General features: G+C 36.7%; 1 protein-coding gene across 2 annotated transcripts in view; it reads left to right on the top strand.

The window, feature by feature from the left end:
* Nucleotides 1-209: 209 nt before the first annotated feature.
* The window catches only part of LOC127425682 (death-associated protein kinase 2-like), a 28097-nt gene continuing 5926 nt past the window's right edge, over nucleotides 210-22380 (top strand). The window contains exons 1-8 of one of the 2 annotated variants that reach the window (XM_051671893.1): nucleotides 210-355; nucleotides 6095-6272; nucleotides 7663-7884; nucleotides 8530-8668; nucleotides 11104-11308; nucleotides 15974-16022; nucleotides 20214-20240; nucleotides 20783-20935. In XM_051671893.1, coding sequence (XP_051527853.1) covers nucleotides 6211-6272; nucleotides 7663-7884; nucleotides 8530-8668; nucleotides 11104-11308; nucleotides 15974-16022; nucleotides 20214-20240; nucleotides 20783-20935 — 857 coding nt within the window. In that variant the 5' untranslated portion in view covers nucleotides 210-355; nucleotides 6095-6210. The remainder of the gene's footprint in view (nucleotides 356-6094; nucleotides 6273-7662; nucleotides 7885-8529; nucleotides 8669-11103; nucleotides 11309-15973; nucleotides 16023-20213; nucleotides 20241-20782; nucleotides 20936-22380) is intronic. The other variant, XM_051671895.1, reaches the window with a different exon arrangement.

Raw genomic sequence — 22380 nt, forward strand, 5'->3', positions numbered from 1 at the left:
TGACCTGTCTGCTCTCACACCTTTGTCTGCAATGCAACTGTCATCTTAACCAATACTCCCAAAGCCACGTTTCACCTTTATGTTTTGCTGCATGAATGAATCATTCCAAGCATAAATCTCTCAACCGTGAATTCCAGTGGTTTTATGGAGCTGCGGAGTGTTACCTATGATACATCCAACCCCCCTCTTCTTGTTCACAGGAGGCGTGCACTGCACTGACATGGTCAAAACCAGCGTTTCCTCATTTCAGCAAATGCGCGTCCTCAGCGAGCGGAGGTCCAGAGGTAACACCACCCGTACAGCAGACATAACGCAGGCTTCATGACGGCTTAGACGGCTTGTTCATCCCTGCCAGGTACGTTACATAAACAAACCGTGAGGATCTAAGGAACTTCACTTGGAATAGACTATTCTGTGTCATAAAAAAAATAATAATAATAATATTAGGCCATATGTCGCAGCGTATGGGAGAAGTTGTCCTATAAGGAAATCGACCTGTCATCACTGTGTCGTGTTGATCGTGAGGGGTTTTCATGGTTTTACTGTAATAGGTATGTAAAGTGCGGTTTGGGTCGCAGTGGAATACTAAATAGACACGACGCGCAAGAATGAGGCACGAACAAGTTTCCACAAGCAGGTTTCAGTCGCTTTTAATGTATGATGAGAACAGAGTTGACGAGACATTTAACATGCTTGTATATGTGGAGCTGTCGTGCTTTTAATTCCGTGTGTGGTATTTATGATTATTGTTTGAACAAAGCGAAATTGAGCGCACGAAGAAAATTGCCCTGCATGCAAAAAAAAATAAAAATAAAAAATAAATAAATAAATAAATTAATTAATTAATTAATAATAAAATAAAAAATAAATAAATAAAGAAGAAGAAGGAAAAAAAAGGCGTTTTCTTAATATATATTTTTTGTCATATTTTCCAGTAAAAATAACTATAAATCTAGATATTTTTTCCTTCTTCAGAGAAACCTTACTAAATTGAATTTAAACTTAAAACAAACAAAAAACGTATAGTTGCAACCCTGAGTTCTGATTGGATGAGCCGCGTTCAAAGCCATTGTAAAATGACTATAAATGCACACCTGGAATAGTACATTCTGTATTAATGCAATTCCTGTATGCTGCCTAACAACCTCAAACAGTCTATAGTTATAAAAATGCATGGTCCCACTTTATATTAGGTGTCTTTAACTACTATGTACTAACATTAAAATACATAGAATACAATGTATTTATTGTGTTACAACTTATTCTGCAAAATTCTCACAAAATTCACAATTGCTGCTACTGAGGTTGAGGTACGGGTAGGTTTAGGAATAGGGGTAGGGGAAGTGTTTTGGGCTAGGTAGTCTATAGTGTAAGGATTAGGATCGGGGTTAGGTTTAGGGTTAGGGGTAAGGTTAACAGTGTTCAGCTATAATTAAATGCAGGTACTTGTAAGTACAATGCAACAACATGTATGTACTTAAAAAGTACATGGTATCAAATGGTAAAGTACATAATAGTTAAAGACACCTCATATAAAGTGGTTCCGAAAAATGCACTATATTACTTGGAGGAAGAATTTTTTATTCAGATTATTATAAATAATACATTGAACTCCTTTTTAAAAAACGGTGTCTTCATCATATTGCTGTTTCTGCAGTTTTATAAAAGCATTAAGTCACTCGAGTCCTTGCATTACAGTAATTTTATTGCTTTATTTGCCAATGGGGTATGATTTTTTTATTTTTATTTTTATTTTTCATTTGAATTCAAAAAAAAAAAAAAAAAAAATGTTTTACCCCATTGGCAAATATTTATTGTTTTAGGTAAGCCTATAAACCTTACCAAATTTAGTTAGATTTATCTGAAAGCAAGACTTAGTATTGTATGTCATCTTGCTTGTAAGTAAATCTTGTTTTAACGATGTTTAGGTATTCTTATATGAAAATTAGTTAAAAAAATTCAAGATTTTTTTTTTTTTTTTTTTTTTTTTTTTGCGATGTGATACAAACATTCTGACTTTAAACAAGTGCTAGAATTGAGGGGGGCTGGGGGGGGGGGGATCCCCAAATATTTGTATTTTAGTAAAGATAATAATGACAAATACTATTTAATTTACACAGTAAGGATACGGTACATTTCGTGAATTATTTATCATAATCAGGGCTCTACAGTGCAGCATTTTACTCGCATTTGCGAGTGAAAATTACTGCTTGTGAATGCAGAAAATTATTTGGGTGCCAGGCGCGAGTAACAGCTGATCTAACGCCTTAAGTTATGAACTTACTATTGTAGCCTACCATCAGAATTAAAACTCCCTAATGTATCTTCCCTCATATACGAAATACGTTTAAAAGAAGCGCGTTAGTTATTTTTGTATTAAAAGCACCTTTTTTTCACTCTCACATGGCTGCGAGTGCTGTCCTCTCCCTCCCTCTCTTTCTTTCATGCACACGCAGAGACCAAGGGAGAGGTATACCACGCACACCAAATTTACAGTAGTCTGCTTCTAACGCAGGTGCTCTGGCTGTCGCGTGGACAAGTGCTTGTGGGTTTCTTTTTCTTGGATCTTTAATGATCATGAAAATTCTGTAACATCATAACCACGCACTACAAGACTGTAAAAACCTCTTAAAACAGCATACCTTGTTTATGCTTTATAACGAGACCATCAAGCAGCTGCATGGCTCTGTGTCAGTGTGTAATAGACCAGTGGAAATGTCTACCACTAGAAATGTATCAAGTATCATGTCTATCACGGTTATGCAAAATCCGTAGCAATGCACGTTCCCAAAAATCATTGTATTATAATCGTAATTTTGCATTTCTCACGGCCATCGATGATAGTGCTCTCTCTCTTGCGTGCACAGGAGCAAACACATAGAACGTGAGGAGAGAGAGAGTGCATCCATGACGGTGATATACTGTATGTGTAGACTTGTATATAAGCAGAGGGGGCTTCAAGGTAAAAACATTGGGAACTACTGGTCTGGCACATATTTCATAAAAAAAAAAAAAAATTATAAAAAACAACAGCATATACAGATGCAGAATTGCTTCTTTGTGGTAGTTTATGTCATATAAAATATATTACCATTGTATAAATTTCACGAATAACCCATTAAGCATTATTGCATTATACAATATTTAGCGAATAGATAGTTAAAATTAAAATAAATGAATGTTGTTATGAATGTCAAGAAAGTTTGATTTGAAAGATTTAACTGTTGATAAACTAGCTACTAATCTGTTAAGAATTAGGCCTACCTACAGTATATGTTTGTTAATGGCAAATGGAAGTATACAGTGTCATCAATATATTATTAGTTTATTAGTAGCTTAAGGAGATCCGTCAGGACTGATGTGGTTTGGTGTTGCCTGTAAGGTTAATTTAAGAAATAATCATTTGAAAAAGGTTTATCAGAGAAAACTTCCTTTGTGATGTATGAAGAATCTTTTGTTAATGAATTCTGTTGTAATTTTTTATGCATGCATGCTCAGTTGTGATACATTACCAGTTGTATCAACCTGAACACAGACTGTGCCCCTAAATACCACTAAGCACAACAGCCCCCAATCAAATTTTTTTAAGAATGGTGTTTGCAATTAAACAACCAAATAACACACATTTTTCAGTTGGTGGTTGTGATTTCTTGCTAGTTTCTTAGGTCTGGTTAGAAAATTACCCTGCCCTTTGAGTAGACAGCTAGATCTAATCTTCCTTCCAAATTTAGATTTTTCAAAAGACAAGAAAGACAAGTTTTCATTTGTCCATGTTTGGTTTATAGCACATTCACTTAAGTAACTGAAAGCTAGTTGTTACTGATTAGATGTGTAATTTTGTCCTTAGCACAACAGTAGGTGGGACATTTTACACTGCATTGGTCAACACGTTTTCCTAAATTAGTTTTCAGGCTCTAGGGTGCGATTGCTGTGATATAGTAGACCGTAAAATGTTGACTTTGGATAGGCATTTAGTATTGGATAGGCATTTAGTATTTAGTTATCCTGTAACAATGTCTTAATAGCAAATATAAACGGTCAAACTATAACAATTAAAATTTAAATCTAATTTTAAAAACATATCTATCGTTTGTAATATTTCACAACTTTTGCATAATGTAAAATTGAGTTTGAATACTCATCATGTGGGTTACTCTTGTTTGCTAGGTGGGTTTTCCTGAAGCTCATTAGGTAGATAAAAACAACAACATTGCTTCTAATTTCCATTCTCACAGATGCATTAATTTCTCCTTGTCCATTTTGTTCTCAATTGTTCATTGCCACCTGGTCAATTTCCTTTGTTGTTTTTCTAATTTGTATGTTGTTGCAGAGGAAAACCTGAGTCTTTGGGGACTGTGATCCAAATAAGAAATGAAATCATTAATTTAGCTTCATGATTGTTAGAGATTTGATCCTACAGTAGATCCAGCAGGCAGTACTGAGTTTTTAAATTGAATTTTTGAATTTCTATCTTTCATCCTGGATAGAATAGAATGAAGGCACTTCTTAAATTTCAGAATTCACATGCCTGAACCCGAGGCTGTCAGACACATTTTGCTTAGTTAAGTTTACACAATAATGTAGTGTATCCAGCAGTATTTCAGCATGCACAACATTTACAAAACAAATGCGTCCATCCATCATGTATATATATTCTTCTGTATTGCATTGAAAGAGATATGAATATTCATGTGTATAAATCCACTTTTTAAGCTTAAGCTAAACTGTTGTAAAATTGGTTGCACTAAATGAGATACGAACATGTAAACAATTCATACAAAACAACATGCATCCAAATGCATGCAGAAACAGATTGTTCCACCTAGTTTGACTAAATGTGAGTCTGTAATTTGACACAGCTGAGTGGCTGTTGCTCCAGTGAAGCAAGGGGAGTTTTTGTATTGCAACGAACACCATTGTTCTGCTCTGTGGCTGCTTTCCTGGTATGATACTGTTGGAAGCTGAAGTGAAATGGGGAGGGGAGGGGAGGGGAGGGGGTTGTTTAGGAGTGCAAAATATTTTACATTTTATAGTACATGTGCATGTCAGTGTTAGAACTGTATATATTCACCTGCGGACAGAAACGTGTTGGTCCAGCTTGTATGCAAATCGGATAAACTGCCATTGTTATTTGATTTCAATTTCAAGTGCTTCACAACAATACTGTGTTGATACAATGTGAAAAAAACATGAGCTTTCAGTATAAAACCCTTCCATTTAAAGTTATAACACTTTCTCAGCTGAAATGGATAATGGGTTTACAGAGGATTTGTTGGATTATGATCTGAAAAGAAGGCGATTATAAAGCTTAAATGTTGTTATATTGCTATATATATATATATATATATATATATATATATATATGTATGTATGTATGTATGTATATATGCCTTTATCCCGGAAACCCAAATGCCATGTGCATTTAAGCTGTAAACTTTGACTAACAAAACCCAAACCCAGAGATGGGACTTTTCCTCCTCATTTCACAGGTCCACCACATGCCACTGATTGATAGATGTGCCAAGACAAGACCTTGTTTGTCATGTCATTCCATAAATAATCTCTCTTCTGTGTATACCAGTATCTCCACCCTACCCACATTTATTTTCTCATACCTTCCTCCCCTCTCTCTTCTTAGTAACAAGTTGTTGAGCCATTCAATACTAATTACAGATCTACAACTGAATGTGGGAAATGGGCTCATTATTCAAGAATTTGTTAACGTAACTATGCATGGGAGGATGACTTAGTTCTGTTTGGCAGTTTCTCACAGTATTTCAGCATTCTGGTGCTCTTTGTTCCACACTGGTATGTAGTTTGTCCAAACTTGGCTGGAGTTTAAAGGATTGACTTGTTTACTTGCTATATCTTCAAATGCGACATTCTTACTCATGTTTGTAGTTTGGGAATAAATGTGTTGCCACAGCGGTCTTTAGAAAGTCATAAAATAGTTATAATACCAAATGCTGATGCAAAGATAGTTCAGTGCTGAAATGAATGTTTTCCTTAATTGTGGATGGTTTTAAGGGGAACATACTCCCAGACTGTATGTATGGGAGATGGCCACTAACTTCTACCATCTTCTGTGTTTCAGGTGTGGACCTAATACTAAACCCAGTATGAGCACTATAGCCTACTGGAGCTAATAGCTTGCTTTTGAACATTTGTGGACTGAGAACAGTGGTAAACGAGAGAGAGAGAGAGAGAAACATGGCTGTATTTAAGCTGGAAAATGTTGAAGACCTTTATGAGATCGGAGAAGTTTTGGGAAGGTAATGAGATTTAAAACTATTTATTTTTCGATTTGTTCTTACACGGTTCTGTGGTACAATAATGGTATTAACTGGTAATGCCATGGTACTTTGATATATGCTGTGGCACTAAATAAATACAATCTTCATAATATACTGTATCATAGTATTTACATGGGACTCCAAGGCACTTAAAGGAATATTGAGGTAATACCATGGTACCGTGTGCAAAAAAGTATACATTTTCTGTAAGTGTTAAAAACACAGTATAAATGTATTTTGATTTGGTGGTTCTAATGACGTAATCTTACGATTCAAATGAGTCATAATGAAATCAAATCTTTAGTAAAATAAAATGATGACTGTAATACATTGTTATTAGGTGAATAACATTGTTAATTAGGTTAATTAGGTTAGTTCACCCAAAAATGAAAATTCTCTCATCATTTACTCACCCTCATGCCATCCCAGATTTGTATGTCTTTCTTTATTCTGCTGAACACATTTTGAACATTTGAACATATTTGGAAAAATATCTCAGCTCTATAATTCCATACATTACAAGTGAATGGTGGCCAGAACTTTGAAGGTCCAAAAAGCACATAAATGCATAATAAAGGTAATCCGAATGACTCTTGGTTAAATCCATATCTTCAGAAGCGATATGATAGGTGTGGGTGAGAAACAGATTTATACTTAAGTCCTAAAAATCTCCACTTTCACTTTCTTCTTTTGTATTTGGTGATTTGTATTCTATGTGCATATTGCCACCTACTGAGCAGGGAGGAAAATATATATAAAATATAAAAAAGGACTTAAATATTTATTAGTTTCTCACCCACACTTGTCATATCGCTTCTGCAGATATATATTTAACCACTGGAGTCATATGGATTACTTTTATGCTTCCTTTATATGCTTTTTTGGAACTTCAAAGTTCTGGCCACCATTCACTTGCATTGCATGGACCAAAAGAGCTGAAATATTCTTCTAAAAATCTTCATTTGTGTTCTGCCGAAGAAAGAAAGCCATACACATCTGGGATGCATGAGGGTGAGTAAATGACGTGAACATTTTCATTTTTGAACTATTCAACAATTTTTTTAAGAAGTAAAAATTTCTACATATAAAAAATTTAAATCTACAGCCAGCCCAATGTGTACTTTGCATTGTGCTACAGTATGTATGCTATGTACAGTTTATACTATTTGTATCCTAAGCGTTTTTTCTCATAGAATTGGCCATTAAATGTGATGTGGTTAATTATCTGATTTGATGTTTTGACCAAGCTTTTTTTTCCATTTCATAGACCCTTTGTAGTTGAATGACTTGTATTACTTAGTTTGTTGGCTTTAAGTTCTTATCTGAACTTGACACTAATCTCCATTCATGCTTTCTATCGCTGCCCCAGTGGTCACTTTGGGCAGGTGCGTGAGGTGCGGGAGCGAGCCACTGGTGTTCTGTGGGCGGGGAAGTTCCTGAAGCTGAAGCGTGGTGCGGGAAGCAGGCTAGGCCTAGAGAGGAAAAGTGTGGAGAAAGAGGTGGAGATTCTTCAGGGCCTCCAACATCAGAACATAATGGCCATCAAAGATGTTTTCGAGAACAGGACGGAGGTGGTCCTCATCATTGAGCTGTGAGTGTGTGTGTGTGTGTGTGTGTGTCAGAGATACAAAAGGAGAAATGAAAAGCACATTTTTACGAAGCACATATGAGTGAAAGTGTTGAGTAATATTTTTACAGTAGAGGAGAATGGCTGTGTGAGGTCTCATTTAAAGCAGAAGTGGGCTAGTTCTGTAAAAAATAATTGGGGAAGAGGGAATGTGCATAATTGTTATGAAAATAATGTGAAAACAAAAATCTTAGGCTTCTTTTCTAAATGCAATATATAATTATTTTATATAAAATAAAATTATTAAAAAATGAATAATAAATAAAAAATATTATAAAAATAAATCATATAAAAAATATAATATTTTTGTTTTGTTTTTGTTTTTTGTTTTTTGACTGTTGCCTGAAGGCTTGTATTATAATCAATATAATAGTACTGAAACTGAAAATTTGTTGGAAGTCTCCAACATTTATCATAACTCTGGCTGGTGACTTGCAGTTCTCAATGATCTTGAAATATTTTTCTCTTTAGGTAACTGTTAAAAAAGACACAAGTGTATAATTTGATTTCTTTTGCTTCTTTGTCTGCATTCCTCTTTAAATCACTACTGCTCTTTGTTCATGTATGGTTCATTCTTCTATCTTGTCCACATTGTATTTTTGTCTACAGCATAAAGGGTGGTGAACTCTTTGATTTCATCGCTGAGAAGGAAAACCTCACTGAGACAGATGCCATTGAGTTCTTGAAACAGATTCTGGAAGGTGTAAGCTACATGCACCAAAAAAACGTTGGCCACTTTGACCTTAAGGTAGGACAGAAGTTTAGCTTGTATGAAAGCATCCAACTAAACAAGACTAAAAGGTCTTTGCTCAGAATTCTTTCGAGGTAAAACCAACAGATGAACAGTTTTCAAGTGTCCTTCAAAAGTTAATTTTTACTCTACATGTAGTTAGCGTGCCACTTCCTATGAAGATTTCAGAATGATAATGAGGAAGTAGACTGTGTATTTTGTCACAGAATGTTAGATTGGTACCTATGGGAAACATTAATTAGCCACTTTCTGGAGTATTCCCACAATTAAGGCAAAAGCTATTAACACTAATTGTGAAAATCACAATTGACAGATGCTATTTTCACCACTAATTAAACACTAACATACAGTATTGTGGCATTACTGCAGCATGTTTATTGTGTTTATTTAGAGTCCTATAGACACCCAACTGCTAAGCCTAACCCTACCCTTTCCCTACTAAAATTAACTATGTTTTTACTACAGTAATCTTAGAATCACCATGGTATTTTGTAGTAAAATCATAGTAACCACAAAATTAAACATGGTTACTATATTAACACCATATTACTGTAGTAAAACCATGGTTAATTGCATTAAAACTATGGCTTCCGCCAAAAAACTTGGTCACTCCAGTATTACTGTAGGAAAATGTTAGTTATTCAGTCTATTTACTTGTTGAATATCCTTTAGTTTCCATGTTGAAGTGCTGCACTTAGCCTCCATATATCCCTCTGAAACGCGTCTCATCGGAGTCACGTGAACATAATAATACGTTTATGGTCTCTGACTAGTCAACTAGTCGTTCAGACAACCCACCGAAAATTGGTAGTTTTGCACATCCCTAATTTTTTGTAATTTTTTCAGATTCAGTTTTCTACACAGGTTAATTGGTATATGTCTCATCACTGTCACGACTGCTATATTGATCGGAACTGCACCCAAGAATTTCACACACCATTGCACTTGTGTATATGGCTGTGTGACAATAAATATGATTTGATTTGATTTGATTTGATTTGATTTGGTCAATAACATTCTGGTTTTGACAGATTAGCTGAAAAAAAAAGTTTGATATCACAGATATAAATAAATATTACAGATATTGTGAATAAATAGTCTACTGGATATTCCAAATAAGGCATTTCCATGACATATATGTGACCAAATTCAAATGTCAATTAATTGTGCGGAGTGACTATTGCACTAGGTGTAAATAGCACCTGCCACACAGTGCAGATATTTGCACTCCAGTAGTCTAGTGAAAACAAAGAAATCAAAGACAAACTCCACACCAAAGTGTCACCGCAATGGCTTGGTGTGTTTAAATGGAGTGGATGTGCTTTTTCCATGTGAACGACTCAGGTTCAAGTCCCACTTTTCCCCATCCCGTTTCTTGTCTCCACTCTTAATATTTCTTTAATACTACTTATAATAATAAAAAATACAATAATATAAAAGTTGATTTCCTCACAGTGATTTGGTCACAGTGAAGGTTGGGGAGTTGAGAGAAAGGTTTGATCCGGGTCAAATTAACCATGGTTTTATTGCACAAAACTATCAATGTAAGAAAAGTAAAAAATAAGAAAGGCTCCAATACAGAATGGCACGAAACTGCTCATGTGCATCCTGAGCACAGAATGACACTTCAATGCAATCAGAGTGCTTTAGGGCAATCCCCGCTGCACATTTAAAAGCACATAACTGTAAGATTGCGGGTACACAACATCTAGTTCATGACATTAAGCAGTTTAAACCTTTTTCACATGCAACTTTTTATTTAAGCAGTGTCAGACAGAATCAGAAAAAAGACTTTAATCTGTCTGCAACACCTCACAAATATGGGAGCATTACTCTCAGCAGAGGACTTAAACTCCGGCAGTGATCGTCTTGTGTGATGTATTGTTGATGCAGTGCTTTGATAGCTGTGACAGCCATGGTGCATAAAAGGACTAAAGCATTAAAGACACAAAACTTCTAGCCAAGGGTTTTACCGTGCTGATTGTTAGTCACTGATAAGCACAGCAAGCTATAATCATGCAAAAACGCTCTCTGAGAAGCATGGCCACAACTACCTATTTTCGCCCCTATGCATTGTGTGGCACCCCTATGCATTGCATGCATTGCATATTTATTTTTTGCGCCTGTGCCGAGAAGTGCCATCTCTCAATTAATTTAAGAAATGTGTCTCCCATTAAAACCACCAGCACTAAAAATATTCATGTTAGTAGTCGACCCCACTAACCGACTAGTTGTTTGTTGGACGAACTAAAAAAATCTTCAGCCAACCCTAACTCTAACAAAAATGTAACTGGTGGCTCAGCAAAAAAAACTGGTACATTGATTTTGTGTTGTTCAGTAGCTTTTTTTGTTGAAGTGTTAGCTGTTCATTTTGATTCTCTTTCTGTTGTTATTTCTGTTAATGTGAGAATTTTAAGGGTTTTGATTTGCAGATGTCACAAAGAACAATGAACCAGAACATTTCCACAGATGTTTCACATGTTCTCATCATTCGTGTTGTTCTTCAGCCAGAGAACATCATGTTGTCAGACAAGCAACCTCCTAATCAACACATCAAAATCATTGATTTCGGCATTGCCCATCGCTTCATTCAAGGGGAAGAGTACAAGAGCTTAGGAGGAACCCCTCAGTACATCGGTGAGTGATGCAGTCTTATAATCAATATGTCAAGTCTTATATTTAAAGCTGATGTGTGTACTTTTTTCAAAGTTAACATTTGTTCTCATTTCGCAGCTTAATATGCAAAAACTGGAGTAAACCAATTCTAGGTTGATTTTACCAAAAAATGTGACAGTGTGGCTCTATGCTGCTATCAAAACATTCCTCAGTTTGTTTGAGCAGGCCATTCACTCCGACACAGCAACATTTGCTTGACCAATGGCGTGAGTTTGGGGTGGGACTATATGTTTGTACAACCAATGAAAGATGGGAGAGTTTTCTGTAATCTGTTTGAAAAGAGTGATTCCTTTTGCTATTCAATTTGGTAATGCTATTGCTGCAGAAATGATACACTTCCGCTTAAAAAGAGCAATGATAAGTTTTGCTGGCAAACCGGAGTGTGTGTATGTGTGAATTTGGGGATTCAACATTTATGTATGCTTCAACACTGTGTTGCCTGAGTTTCTCTGTCTCCTGTTTTTTGCATCTGCTTGAGTCTGACTCTATATCTGTTTGAGTCTCTGCATGTGTTATTTTCTGCCTTTTAGCAATTTTTAGTGGCTGGCTGTCTCCATAGAGACGGGTAAACTTTAGATGAAATGACACAGCTGTTTTGGTTCGCTTGAAAATCGAGTGGACAGGAACAAAAATAACTATTGCAAGGTCAATACAGTGATGTCACTGCTGATGTATAACATGTCCTCAGGTCACTTTCTTTCATCCTGCAGTATGTGTCTAAATGATGAGAATCTCTGGCTACACAGTGTTGAACCTTACTGAAATGTCTAAAGGGAAAGTTCACCAAAATATTTAAATTCTGTCAGCATTTACTCACCATAATGTTGCCCCAGGCACTTGACTTTTTTTTTTTCCTGTGGAGCACAAAAGGAAATGTTAGGCCGAATGTCAGTCTTAGTCACCAAATACATTTGTTACATCTTTTTTTCCATTCAATAAAAGTGAATGGTGACTGAGACTGTCATTCTGGCTAATGTCTACTTATGTGTTCCACTGTAGAAACAGTCGTACAGGTTTGGAACAACATGAGGGTGAGTAAATGATGACAGAATTTTATTTTTGGGTGAACTATCCCTTTGATATAAGACTGTCTGCAACAGTTATAAGTGGTATTATATACTGTATACTGTATATAAAATAGTTTAGGATGTTTTATCATGTCACACCACAAAACGTGTCAACTGTCCTAAAGTATTTCTTGACAACTATTTGTTTGCATGTGCATTTTGTCAAGTTGATATATAAATATTTAGTTATAAACATGTTCGTATAGGTTTCCCCTGGGTGCTCCGGTTTCCCCCACAGTCTAAAAAACATGCAGGTTAAGTGAATTGGAAACTCTAATGGCACTTTTCCACTGCACGTTATGGTTTGACTCGACTCTGCTCACTATACTTTTCTGAGCTTGCTTTTTGCACTGCAGTTTAGTGCCGCCTCAACATGGGTGGGATTATAGGCTGTTCGTCATAGTTGCGCCACCTCTACTGCCGTGACATCATCTTAAATGCGACACAAACATTACTGACCATAAACAATAACACGACCGCTAGCTGTTAGCTACTAGCGTAAAGCAGTTGTTGCATGGTGATTTTACACAAGTGTAAAAGTTAAATTGGCCTGGTTGTTTTAGAAGCAAGCTTTCCAGTAGCTGGTCAACTAAATAAAGTGAAGTTTTCAAGCAGAATATAGAGTTAACGTAACAAAACGTACCATCCTCCATCGTGGACTCCAACAATGCCGTGGCCGAGTCCAGGGCGCTCTCCCTCCCATTGCTCGCTGGTCTATTGCCATAGATATTTGGTCTAACCACTTCCACTTTCTTCTGTTTAAACCACTACAGTTGTTGTGGTCCTTGATGGTTCTGTAGTCACTTCTAAGATTTTTTAACTTTTCCCTACACTGTTGGTAGGTCCGGTGGTAGGCGTGTGCAGCCAACAGCTGAGACACTTCCTGAAAGACTTATTCGTTTCACGTCGTTTCGTTCGTTGCTTACGAGAGGAACATCTGCACCTCGTTTATTGACCACGGCGTGGTTTTGTGCACAGCTATTTCTTTGTACAATTCGAAAGTTGTGTGAACAAATGACATTGCTGTTGCTGTTGCTAATTTTAAAACTAGCGGGTTGATGTCCTGTGTCACAAATCCAGTGACGCTGGTAGTGATGATTCTCTCTGACCAATCAGTGATCTGCGGGGTTTTGACGTCACATTTAGTATCGGCTCGGCTTGCTTGGAACCTCGACTGAGGTGGTACTAAAAAAGTATAAGGTACTAGGTACTATCCACAGTGGAAAACCCCCAAAAAGCGAGCAGAGTTGAGTCGAGTCGAGCTGTACCGTGTAGTGGAAAAGCCCCATATATTGCCTGTAGGTGAGAGTGTGAATGTGTATGTCTGTGTGTGTTAGCCCTGTGATGGACTGGCTACCTGTCCAGGGTGTTTCCCTGCCTTCGGCCTGAAACAGCTGGGATAGGCTCTGGCACTACTAGTGACCCTATATAGGACAAGCGTCTATAGAAGATGGATAGATTTTGACAGTACTTTTATGTTACGCATGGAGCTTTTATGACCTTCTATCAGTTGATCAGCTTTTTGATCAACTTTTTAAAATTACCTTGTCACAACAGGATCATTTAAAGTGAACTAGTAAAAGCTAGTTGAAAAACTTAGATATAAGTTAAGATATATCTTTCCCTTATTCATTCACGCAAAATTAAAACCTTAATTCTAGATGTTTATAAAAAAATGTGGACCCACTTTATACTAAAGTGTCTTTAACTACTACTATGTATTTAAAGTGATAGTTCACCCAAAAATAAAAATTCTCTCATCAGTTGTTCACCCTTATGCCATCCCAGACGTGTATGTCTTTCTTTCTTCAGCAGAACACAAATTAAGATTTTTACAAGAATATTTCAGCTCTGTAGGTCCATACAATGCAAGTGAATGGGTACCAAAACTTTGAAGCTCCAAAAGGACATAAAGGCAGTACATATGCACATACGTGTTGTTGCATTGTACTTAAATTTAAAGTACCTGCGTTTAAATACATCTGTAGTTACACTATTAACCTTGCCCCTAACCCTAACCCTACCCGTAACTCAACCTCAATAACAGCAAATGTGAATTTTGTGAGAATTTTGCAGAACAATATGAGGTTACACAATAAAAACATTGTATTATATGTATTTTAATGTTAGTAAATAGTAGTTAAAGATACCTAATATAAAATGGGACCAAAAAAGTCCATAGACACATTATGTGTCAACTATCTACACACATTTTCTCTTTAAGAAAATGTTGTGTATTTGCATTCAAAGGCATTCAAAAGCAGTTTGCTACCTGATATTAAGTAGTCACTTTTCCCTAAGTGGTTTGCACTTTGCTTATCATAAGCACAGTCCTTCTGGAACAACTAGAGGTTACGTGCTTTTCTAAGTACATACACTGATAGCCAGTTCCTGAGTCATCCCTATTTGTGGCTGAACCAGCTCCTCAAAGCTGCCCAAATGCCAAAAACATGCATGACTTTCTTTCTTCCTTGGAACACAAATGAAGATATTTTTTCATATTAAACATACACAAACAAGATTTGAGAGCTGTGGCTGATTTTCTGTAATTAAATACAGTAACAACTTAAATCTGTGAATGATAACTTATATTTCGCTCTGTTTCTCACACAAAGCTATCGAAAGGCTTCAGAATTATTGGAATATAGCGTGTGAGTTGGATGGTCTACTTCTTTGGTGATTTTTTTTGGTTGCTTGACATCCCCCAGTCATTGTATTCTTCCATTGTATGGAAAAGAATGGCTTTGATATTATGCAAAACAGCTCTTTTTGTGCTCCACGGAAGACAGAATGTCTACCAGTTTTGGACATGAGGGTGAGTAAATGACAGAATTTTTATATTTCTGTGAACTATCCTTTTAAATCATTTTGGTTAGAGAGCATGTGCTAAGAACAAAAAAACAATTTAAAATAACAGAAAGTGCCTTCATCTCAGAGATTGCTTACTAAGGCAGTATGTCTGTTAGTCAGCCACGTTATGCCTAGCTGAATTTGTGTCATCTTAAACTGACGCTTTGTTCATATGAAACTCTGTGGGGAACAGAGCACAATGGGTCATGAGAGGATATGAAAAATAACAGCTGGTCTGAATGAATGTACTACATGGTGTAATTTTGAAATCTCATAAATGTTTGGGCCAAGGCTATCAAAAACTATGATTTTGATTGATGCAATAAAATAAGTTCAGAGTTCTGTTTCAAGAGAAAGAATTCTGAGAGTTTTATTGGAACCAGAAGTGGAGTTAGTTTGATTGAGTTTTGAGTGTAATCTTTGCTAGCCTTAAAGGGACAGTTCACCCAAAAAGGACAATTCTGTCATCTTTTACTCACCCTAACGCTGTTCCAAACACACATGACTTTCTGTCTTCAGTGAAATTCCAGGAAATGTTTGGAAGAATGCATTTTCTTTATATTCAGTGAAAGTGAACAGTGACTGAGGTTAACATTCTGCCTACCATTTCCATGTATGTTCATGGTTGTTTGGAAAAACATGAGAATGTGGAAATGATGACAGAATGTTCATTTTAGGTAAGCTATCCCTTTCTTTCTGTCAATCTTAGCTCCTGAGATAATCAACTACGAGCCCCTTAGTACAGCTGCAGATATGTGGTAAGTTTTCAGATTAGTAACACATACACACACATGCAAATAGAAATGTGTTAAAGTGCATACAGGAGTTTTGGGGCATGCCCAGACCTGATTCTTCATCTACAGACATCGGCACGTGCTTGTATAAGTGTTTGCACATGTCCCAGTATGTGTATGTATTTGTGAAATAGAAACCCTTTTGCATATCATATGCATGATATCATTATTAAAGTGCAACCTAATATGAATTACAATTACTATTAAACTATTAATACTTTTAACAACACAATTGCTATTGTCTCATGTGTGAAAACTACACATGTATGGTTAGCATCAAACATGTTCAGTTTACATTCATTACATTCCATTCCTGTAGCTCAACTGGTAGTGTATGAGGTCAAGGGTTTGATTGCCAAACAACACATTCACTGAAATTTTTTTTATATTGAATGTGTCCCTCTGGATAAAAATGTCTGCCAAATGAATACATTAAAATGTAAATGGTATAATATAAAACAAAGAAATTCTACTCTCAGTTTTTAAGATTTTTGCATTTCACTTTCAGAACAAAATTCCATCAAATTGAATTGAGCAATCTTTAACTAAATACAAATTTAAAAATCTAAATATTTAAAGTTTTATTAATTTAATTTAGTTAAAAACAACACAATTCAATTAAATTGTCCTGCTTCCAGTTCTTGAAACAAAACTACTTGCAGTATTGCCAACCTTGATGGAATGCACAAGAGAGCATCATGTGGACCTCCTCAGCCTACAGCCTACCGTTCCTCGACAGGTTATACTGAGCTTAGAAAACCCAGCAAAACAGATGGCAAAAGTGACTGATGAAATAGAGGGCAAAAACCAATGGCATAAACAGGGAGCTAGACCCAAAGGTACTCGACATATTAGACAGTCACAATCATTGCATATTGCAGCACTGGGATCTTCCACTCCAGTTATGACTCGACTAACCAATACTAGTATTCTTCCACCCCCGATACGTCTTGAAAATCATTCATGAATGTGGAGGAAGAAACCCCAAACGTGATCAGGCTTAGATCACAACAGCCAGCAGCTAACACTACAGCTGGCAGGCACTCAAGGTCGAGCAGGCAGCGGCATTCAGCTGAGACCACAGCCGAGCCCAGCACTCTGATAGTCGGGGACTCCATTATCAGAAACATTGGTAGCGGGGCTACTACCACTTGCTGCATTCCTCGAGCAACGGTTTCTGAGGTAAATAAGAAACTTATCAACATTCTGATGAACCATAAGACTGTGAATCGAGTTATTACACATGTGGGGGAAAAATATATTCAGAAAGAGCAGTCAGACCTCCTTAAGAGGGATTTTAAAGAACTCTTTGAAACACTTGAGAGATTGAAAGTTCAGTCAAGTTATTATACATGTGGGGGGAAAAGATATTCAGAAAGAGCAGTCAGACCTCCTTAAGAGGGATTTTGAAGAACTCTTTGAAACACTTGAGAGATTGAAAGTTCAGTCGTTCATCAGTGGACCACTCCCAGCCCGAGGAACAAATATGCTTTCTCGGTTGCTAAGTCTAAACACTTGGCTGCACAAAACCTGCAACATGAGAGGACACAGCTGTTGCACTGAGGTCAGACAGCACCCACCACAAAAACTTCAGAAATTAGTTACTATGTCTGATTTTTAGGAAATTGATGGCAAAACCCTGGAAGAAATAGTACAGCATCTTAAAACTTCAACATGCTGTCTTGACACACTCCCCACAACTTTAAAAAAAAAAATGTTTAACTGTCTGGAAAAAGATCTGTTAGAAAGAGTAAATGTGTCACTCCTTTCAGGAACATTTCTGAAGTCCCTGAAAACTTCAGTTGTCAAGCCCCTTCTTAAAAAGAACAATCTAGATAACTCAATATTGAACAACTACAGACCCATTTCAAATCTTCCTTTCATAGGCAAAATCATTGAAAAGTTTGTTTTCAATCAGGTGATAAAATTCTTAATCTCAAATGGGTACTTGGACAATTTACAATCTGGATACTTACCGCATCATAGCACAGAGACGGCGCTCATAAAGATCCTAAATGATATTCGGCTAAATACTGATTCAGGCAAAATATCAGTGCTGGTATTACTAGGTCTCAGTGCTGCTTTTGACACTGTTGACCACAACATTCTCCTAGACAGATTGGAAAACTGGGTAGGGCTCTCTGGGACGGTCCTCAGCTGGTTCAGGTCATATCTAGAAGGTAGGGGTTACTATGTGAACATAGGCAACTATGAATCTGAGTGGACAGCCATGACGTGCAGAGTCCCACAAGGCTCAATTTTTGCACCGCTTCTGTTCAACCTGTATATGCTCTCACTAGGCCAAATAATGAAAAAGAACCAAATTGCATACCATAGCTATGCAGACGATACCCAGATCTATCTAGCCCTATCGCCAAATGACTACAGCCCCATAGACTCTCTGTGCCAGTGCATTGATGAAATTAACAGTTGGATGTGCCAAAACTTCCTTCATTTAAATAATGACAAGACAGAGGTCATTGTATTTGGCAACAAAGGCGAAATTCCAAAGGTGAATACATACCTTGACTCCAAGGGCCTAAAGACAAAAAATCAAGTAAGAAACACTGGTGTCATTTTGGAGTCAGATCTTAGTTACAGTAGTCACATCAAAGCAATAACTAAATCAGCCTACTATCATTTGAGAAATATAGCCAGAATTAGATGTTTTGTATCCAGTTAAGACTTAGAGAAACTTGTTCATGCATTCATCACCAGTAGGGTAGACTACAGCAATGGACTCCTCACCAATCTTCCCAAAAAGACTATTAGACACCTGCAGCTCATTCAGAATGCCGCTGCCAGGATTCTCACCCGAACCAAAAAATCTGAGCATATTACTCCAGTCCTCAGGTCTTTACACTGGCTTCCAGTTACATTTAGAATTGATTTTAAAGTACTATTACTCATTTATAAATCGCTTAATAGCCTAGGACCGAAATACATTTCAGATATGCTTGTTGAATATAAACAGACATCTCAGATCATTAGGATCAAGTCTGTATTAGACATACAGAGGGTTCACTCAAAACAAGGTGAGACCGCGTTTAGCTGTTATGCCACCCGCAGCTGGAACCAGCTTCCAGAAGAGGTTAGATGTGCCCCAACATTAGCCACATTTAAATCCAGACTGAAAACACATCTGTTTAGCTGTGCATTTTCTGACTGAGCATTGTGCTGCACTTATTGATTTCACTGAATCATTTTGCTTTTGTCTTTCTTTCATTTTAATTATTCTATTTTGTTCTTTTAAAGCACTTTGAATTGCCATTGTGTATGAAATGAACAATTCATAAATAAACTTGCCTTGCCTTGCCTTGCCTAATTGAATTTTGTTATTAAATTGAAATGCATAAATCTTAAAAATAGGTTACAATATTTTTTTGAGTGTAAGCTATCAAAGTCCCAGTCAGAATGTTGATCTAAACACTTGCTTAACATGCTTAAAATCAGTTTTGAAGAAAAGTGTTTGCAAGAAAGTCTTAAAAAATCTTGGACCCAGGGGCGGACTGAGAAATGAAATCAGCCCTGGATTTTACATAGAAACCAGCCCAAAAGTTGCATATCATGGCCCCCTTCGGCATATCGCGGCGCCGTTTTGCAGCCCTCTTCGGCCAGTCGCAGCCCGTTCAGCATAACGCGACGGCCCGTTTCAGATTATCGCTGCCTGTTCGGCCCCGTTTCATGGCCGTCCCACCAGAAAAAGTCCCGGTTCTCCCTATGGCCAGTCCGCTCCTGCTTGGACCCGATTTCCGAGACAAATTGTGATCTCCAAGGCTGGAAAAGTCTTAGAAATTAGAAAGAAATAGAAAACATTCATATTCCTAATTTTCTAGTTAGGCAAAATATTTCATTGGTTAGATATTGCTGTTTGTGAGTGAGTGTTTAGTATGACAACATCAGTCAATCTGACCTTTAAGGATCTTATTGGAGACATTTGTACACTAACGAGTATAATCGTTCAAATGTATTAATTCAAAACATTGATATCTGACATTCAAATGGAAATCCAGAATCTGTCTCAGCAGTTTCTATAAAATTATATTAAAATATGTAAGTAGCCATAAATGAATGGAAAGGTCATGGAAATGTATTAGTCAAAAAGTGGCTTCAGGAAAGTTGTATGAAAAGTGATTCTTATGATGTCTTTTTCAGGAGCATTGGTGTTATTACCTACATCCTGTAAGTATTCTTTCTTTGCTCCTCTCACCATAAGATCAAACTCCTGAAAGTCAAATCCTTTAAGAACTACCCCTTATCCAAAAGTCCTGCTCCTGCTCTCAGATTTTAACTTGGCTGTAAATTACCTCAGAAACAGAACCTCCTTTTGACAAACAATGTGCCTTCTCAAGTTTATGGGTCAGGACTTATGGGATTAGATAAAGAATGTCAAGAATGAAGTATACAAGATATTGAGCAGATACCCAACACAATGTTATTGGTCTCTCTCTAAGGCATTAATATTTTTTTACATTGTATAATCACTATTTTTAATTTAAAGGTACTGTTTTTTAAACAGTGGTACATTATAGTAGTAGTAATTATATTTATATGATTTTATGTTGTACTCAACATTTGTTGGTGAAGATATTTAAACTGCCCTTACAAAAATTTACCAACTGTAGAGTGTTTACTGAGGGCTTATGTCTGCAGTGTTCTCCAGGCAACAAAATATTTGCTTCCAAATAAAATTTTTTTTTATTTGTGTATATTTACGTCATCAGTTTGAGTGGTCTGTCCCCATTCCAAGGGGACACAGATGAAGAGACTCTGAGGAACATCGTGGCAATGAACTACAAGTTTGAGCCTCACTACTTCAGTCAAACCAGTAACATGGCCAAAGACTTCATCCAGAAACTACTAGTTAAAGATCAAAGGTAACGAGTACTGGATGCAATATATTTGTAAATTGATTAAGAGGAAAGTTTCTAAAGTTTCCGTAACTTTTGAAAGCAAGTTTTCTGAATTTTAAAGTTTCCAAAACGTTTGAAAGCAAGGTTTCGTCAGTTCCAAAACCACTTATTATGGATTTTATTATGGAAAAAAAAAATGTGGTCAAAAAATTTGTGCTTAACGATTGCTTTAATGTGTAGAGTTTTTCAGGTTTCTCTGCTCTGAGGCTCACTGTAAACCCTAATAAGTTTGCAGAACTAAGAACTAAGTTAGACAATTAGTTACCTCAATTTTTTTAAGTTAATAAACTCCCAAGTTTAAGTTAATAGAACTTTCAGATTTTGATTTTGTATTACACATGCATGTTAATTGCTCTTAACTTGAAATACTGAGTAAGCTAACTCATCCATTTTAATGGCACTTAACTTTAAATTAAACTCTTTAGCTGAATTTAAAATGACCATGTAAGCTCCAGTTACCATATGGAGCCTATAAGGCTGAGTACCCTGCAAGGAACAACGAGAGGCACCTTACTCCCATCGCGACTTATGGGGCGTATAGGGACTGTGGCAGACTGTGGGAGGTGCTGCAACCTGTGATTGGCCAAAAACCTATGACACACAAATAGCTTTGAGAATCTCAAGGAGTCCGCAGCCGCCATGTGTAAACAAACTTAGCAGCTAGCCTGCTACTCAGAGGATTGCGCTAATTTTACAATTCCCTTAACAGAATTAACATATAACAAAGCATCCAAAGAGGATCACCCATTTCACATATGTGTGTGTAACTTCATTGGGAGACATGCTTTGAGTTTTCAAGTTTCAAGTTTTTCAAGTTTCAAGTTTTATTGTCATTCCACCCAATATACAAGTATACAGTGGAACGAAATGCCGATTTACCAGGTCTGCAGTGCACAATTACAGACAAAACAAGGCACAATTCACAAACATAATAAACAATAAATTAGAGCTTAAGAAACAAACATTATGAGCAATATGAATCTATATGTACATATGTACGTATACATATATAGACACAATGTAGACAAACTGAACTGTAAACAATATCCATACTCTCTAGACAATATACTCTGAACAATAATAAATACAATGAAATTAGAAGGGGAACACACAGTGACCACTCAAATACTGGTGGTGGTAGCAGCAGCAGCATATGGTAAATATACCAGTATATGATATACAATAAAGTGTAAAGTGTTGTGCAAAAGTCTGAAAATAGTGCAAACTTTCTTCTTTCAGTCAGGTTTAAGTTCTTGTCCTGGAGGTGGTAGGAGGTGTCAGGGTGTTGAGGAGCCTGATAGCCTGTGGGAAAAAACTGTTGCAGAGAATTTGCCTTCTTCAGTCACTGTAGAAAGTGAAGATGCTGCTGTGCTTTCTTAGTGAGTGAAGAGGTGCTGAGGGACCAAGTC

The sequence above is a fragment of the Myxocyprinus asiaticus genome, chromosome 34 (genome assembly GCF_019703515.2).
Source record: "Myxocyprinus asiaticus isolate MX2 ecotype Aquarium Trade chromosome 34, UBuf_Myxa_2, whole genome shotgun sequence".
NCBI classification, from domain to species: domain Eukaryota; kingdom Metazoa; phylum Chordata; class Actinopteri; order Cypriniformes; family Catostomidae; genus Myxocyprinus; species Myxocyprinus asiaticus.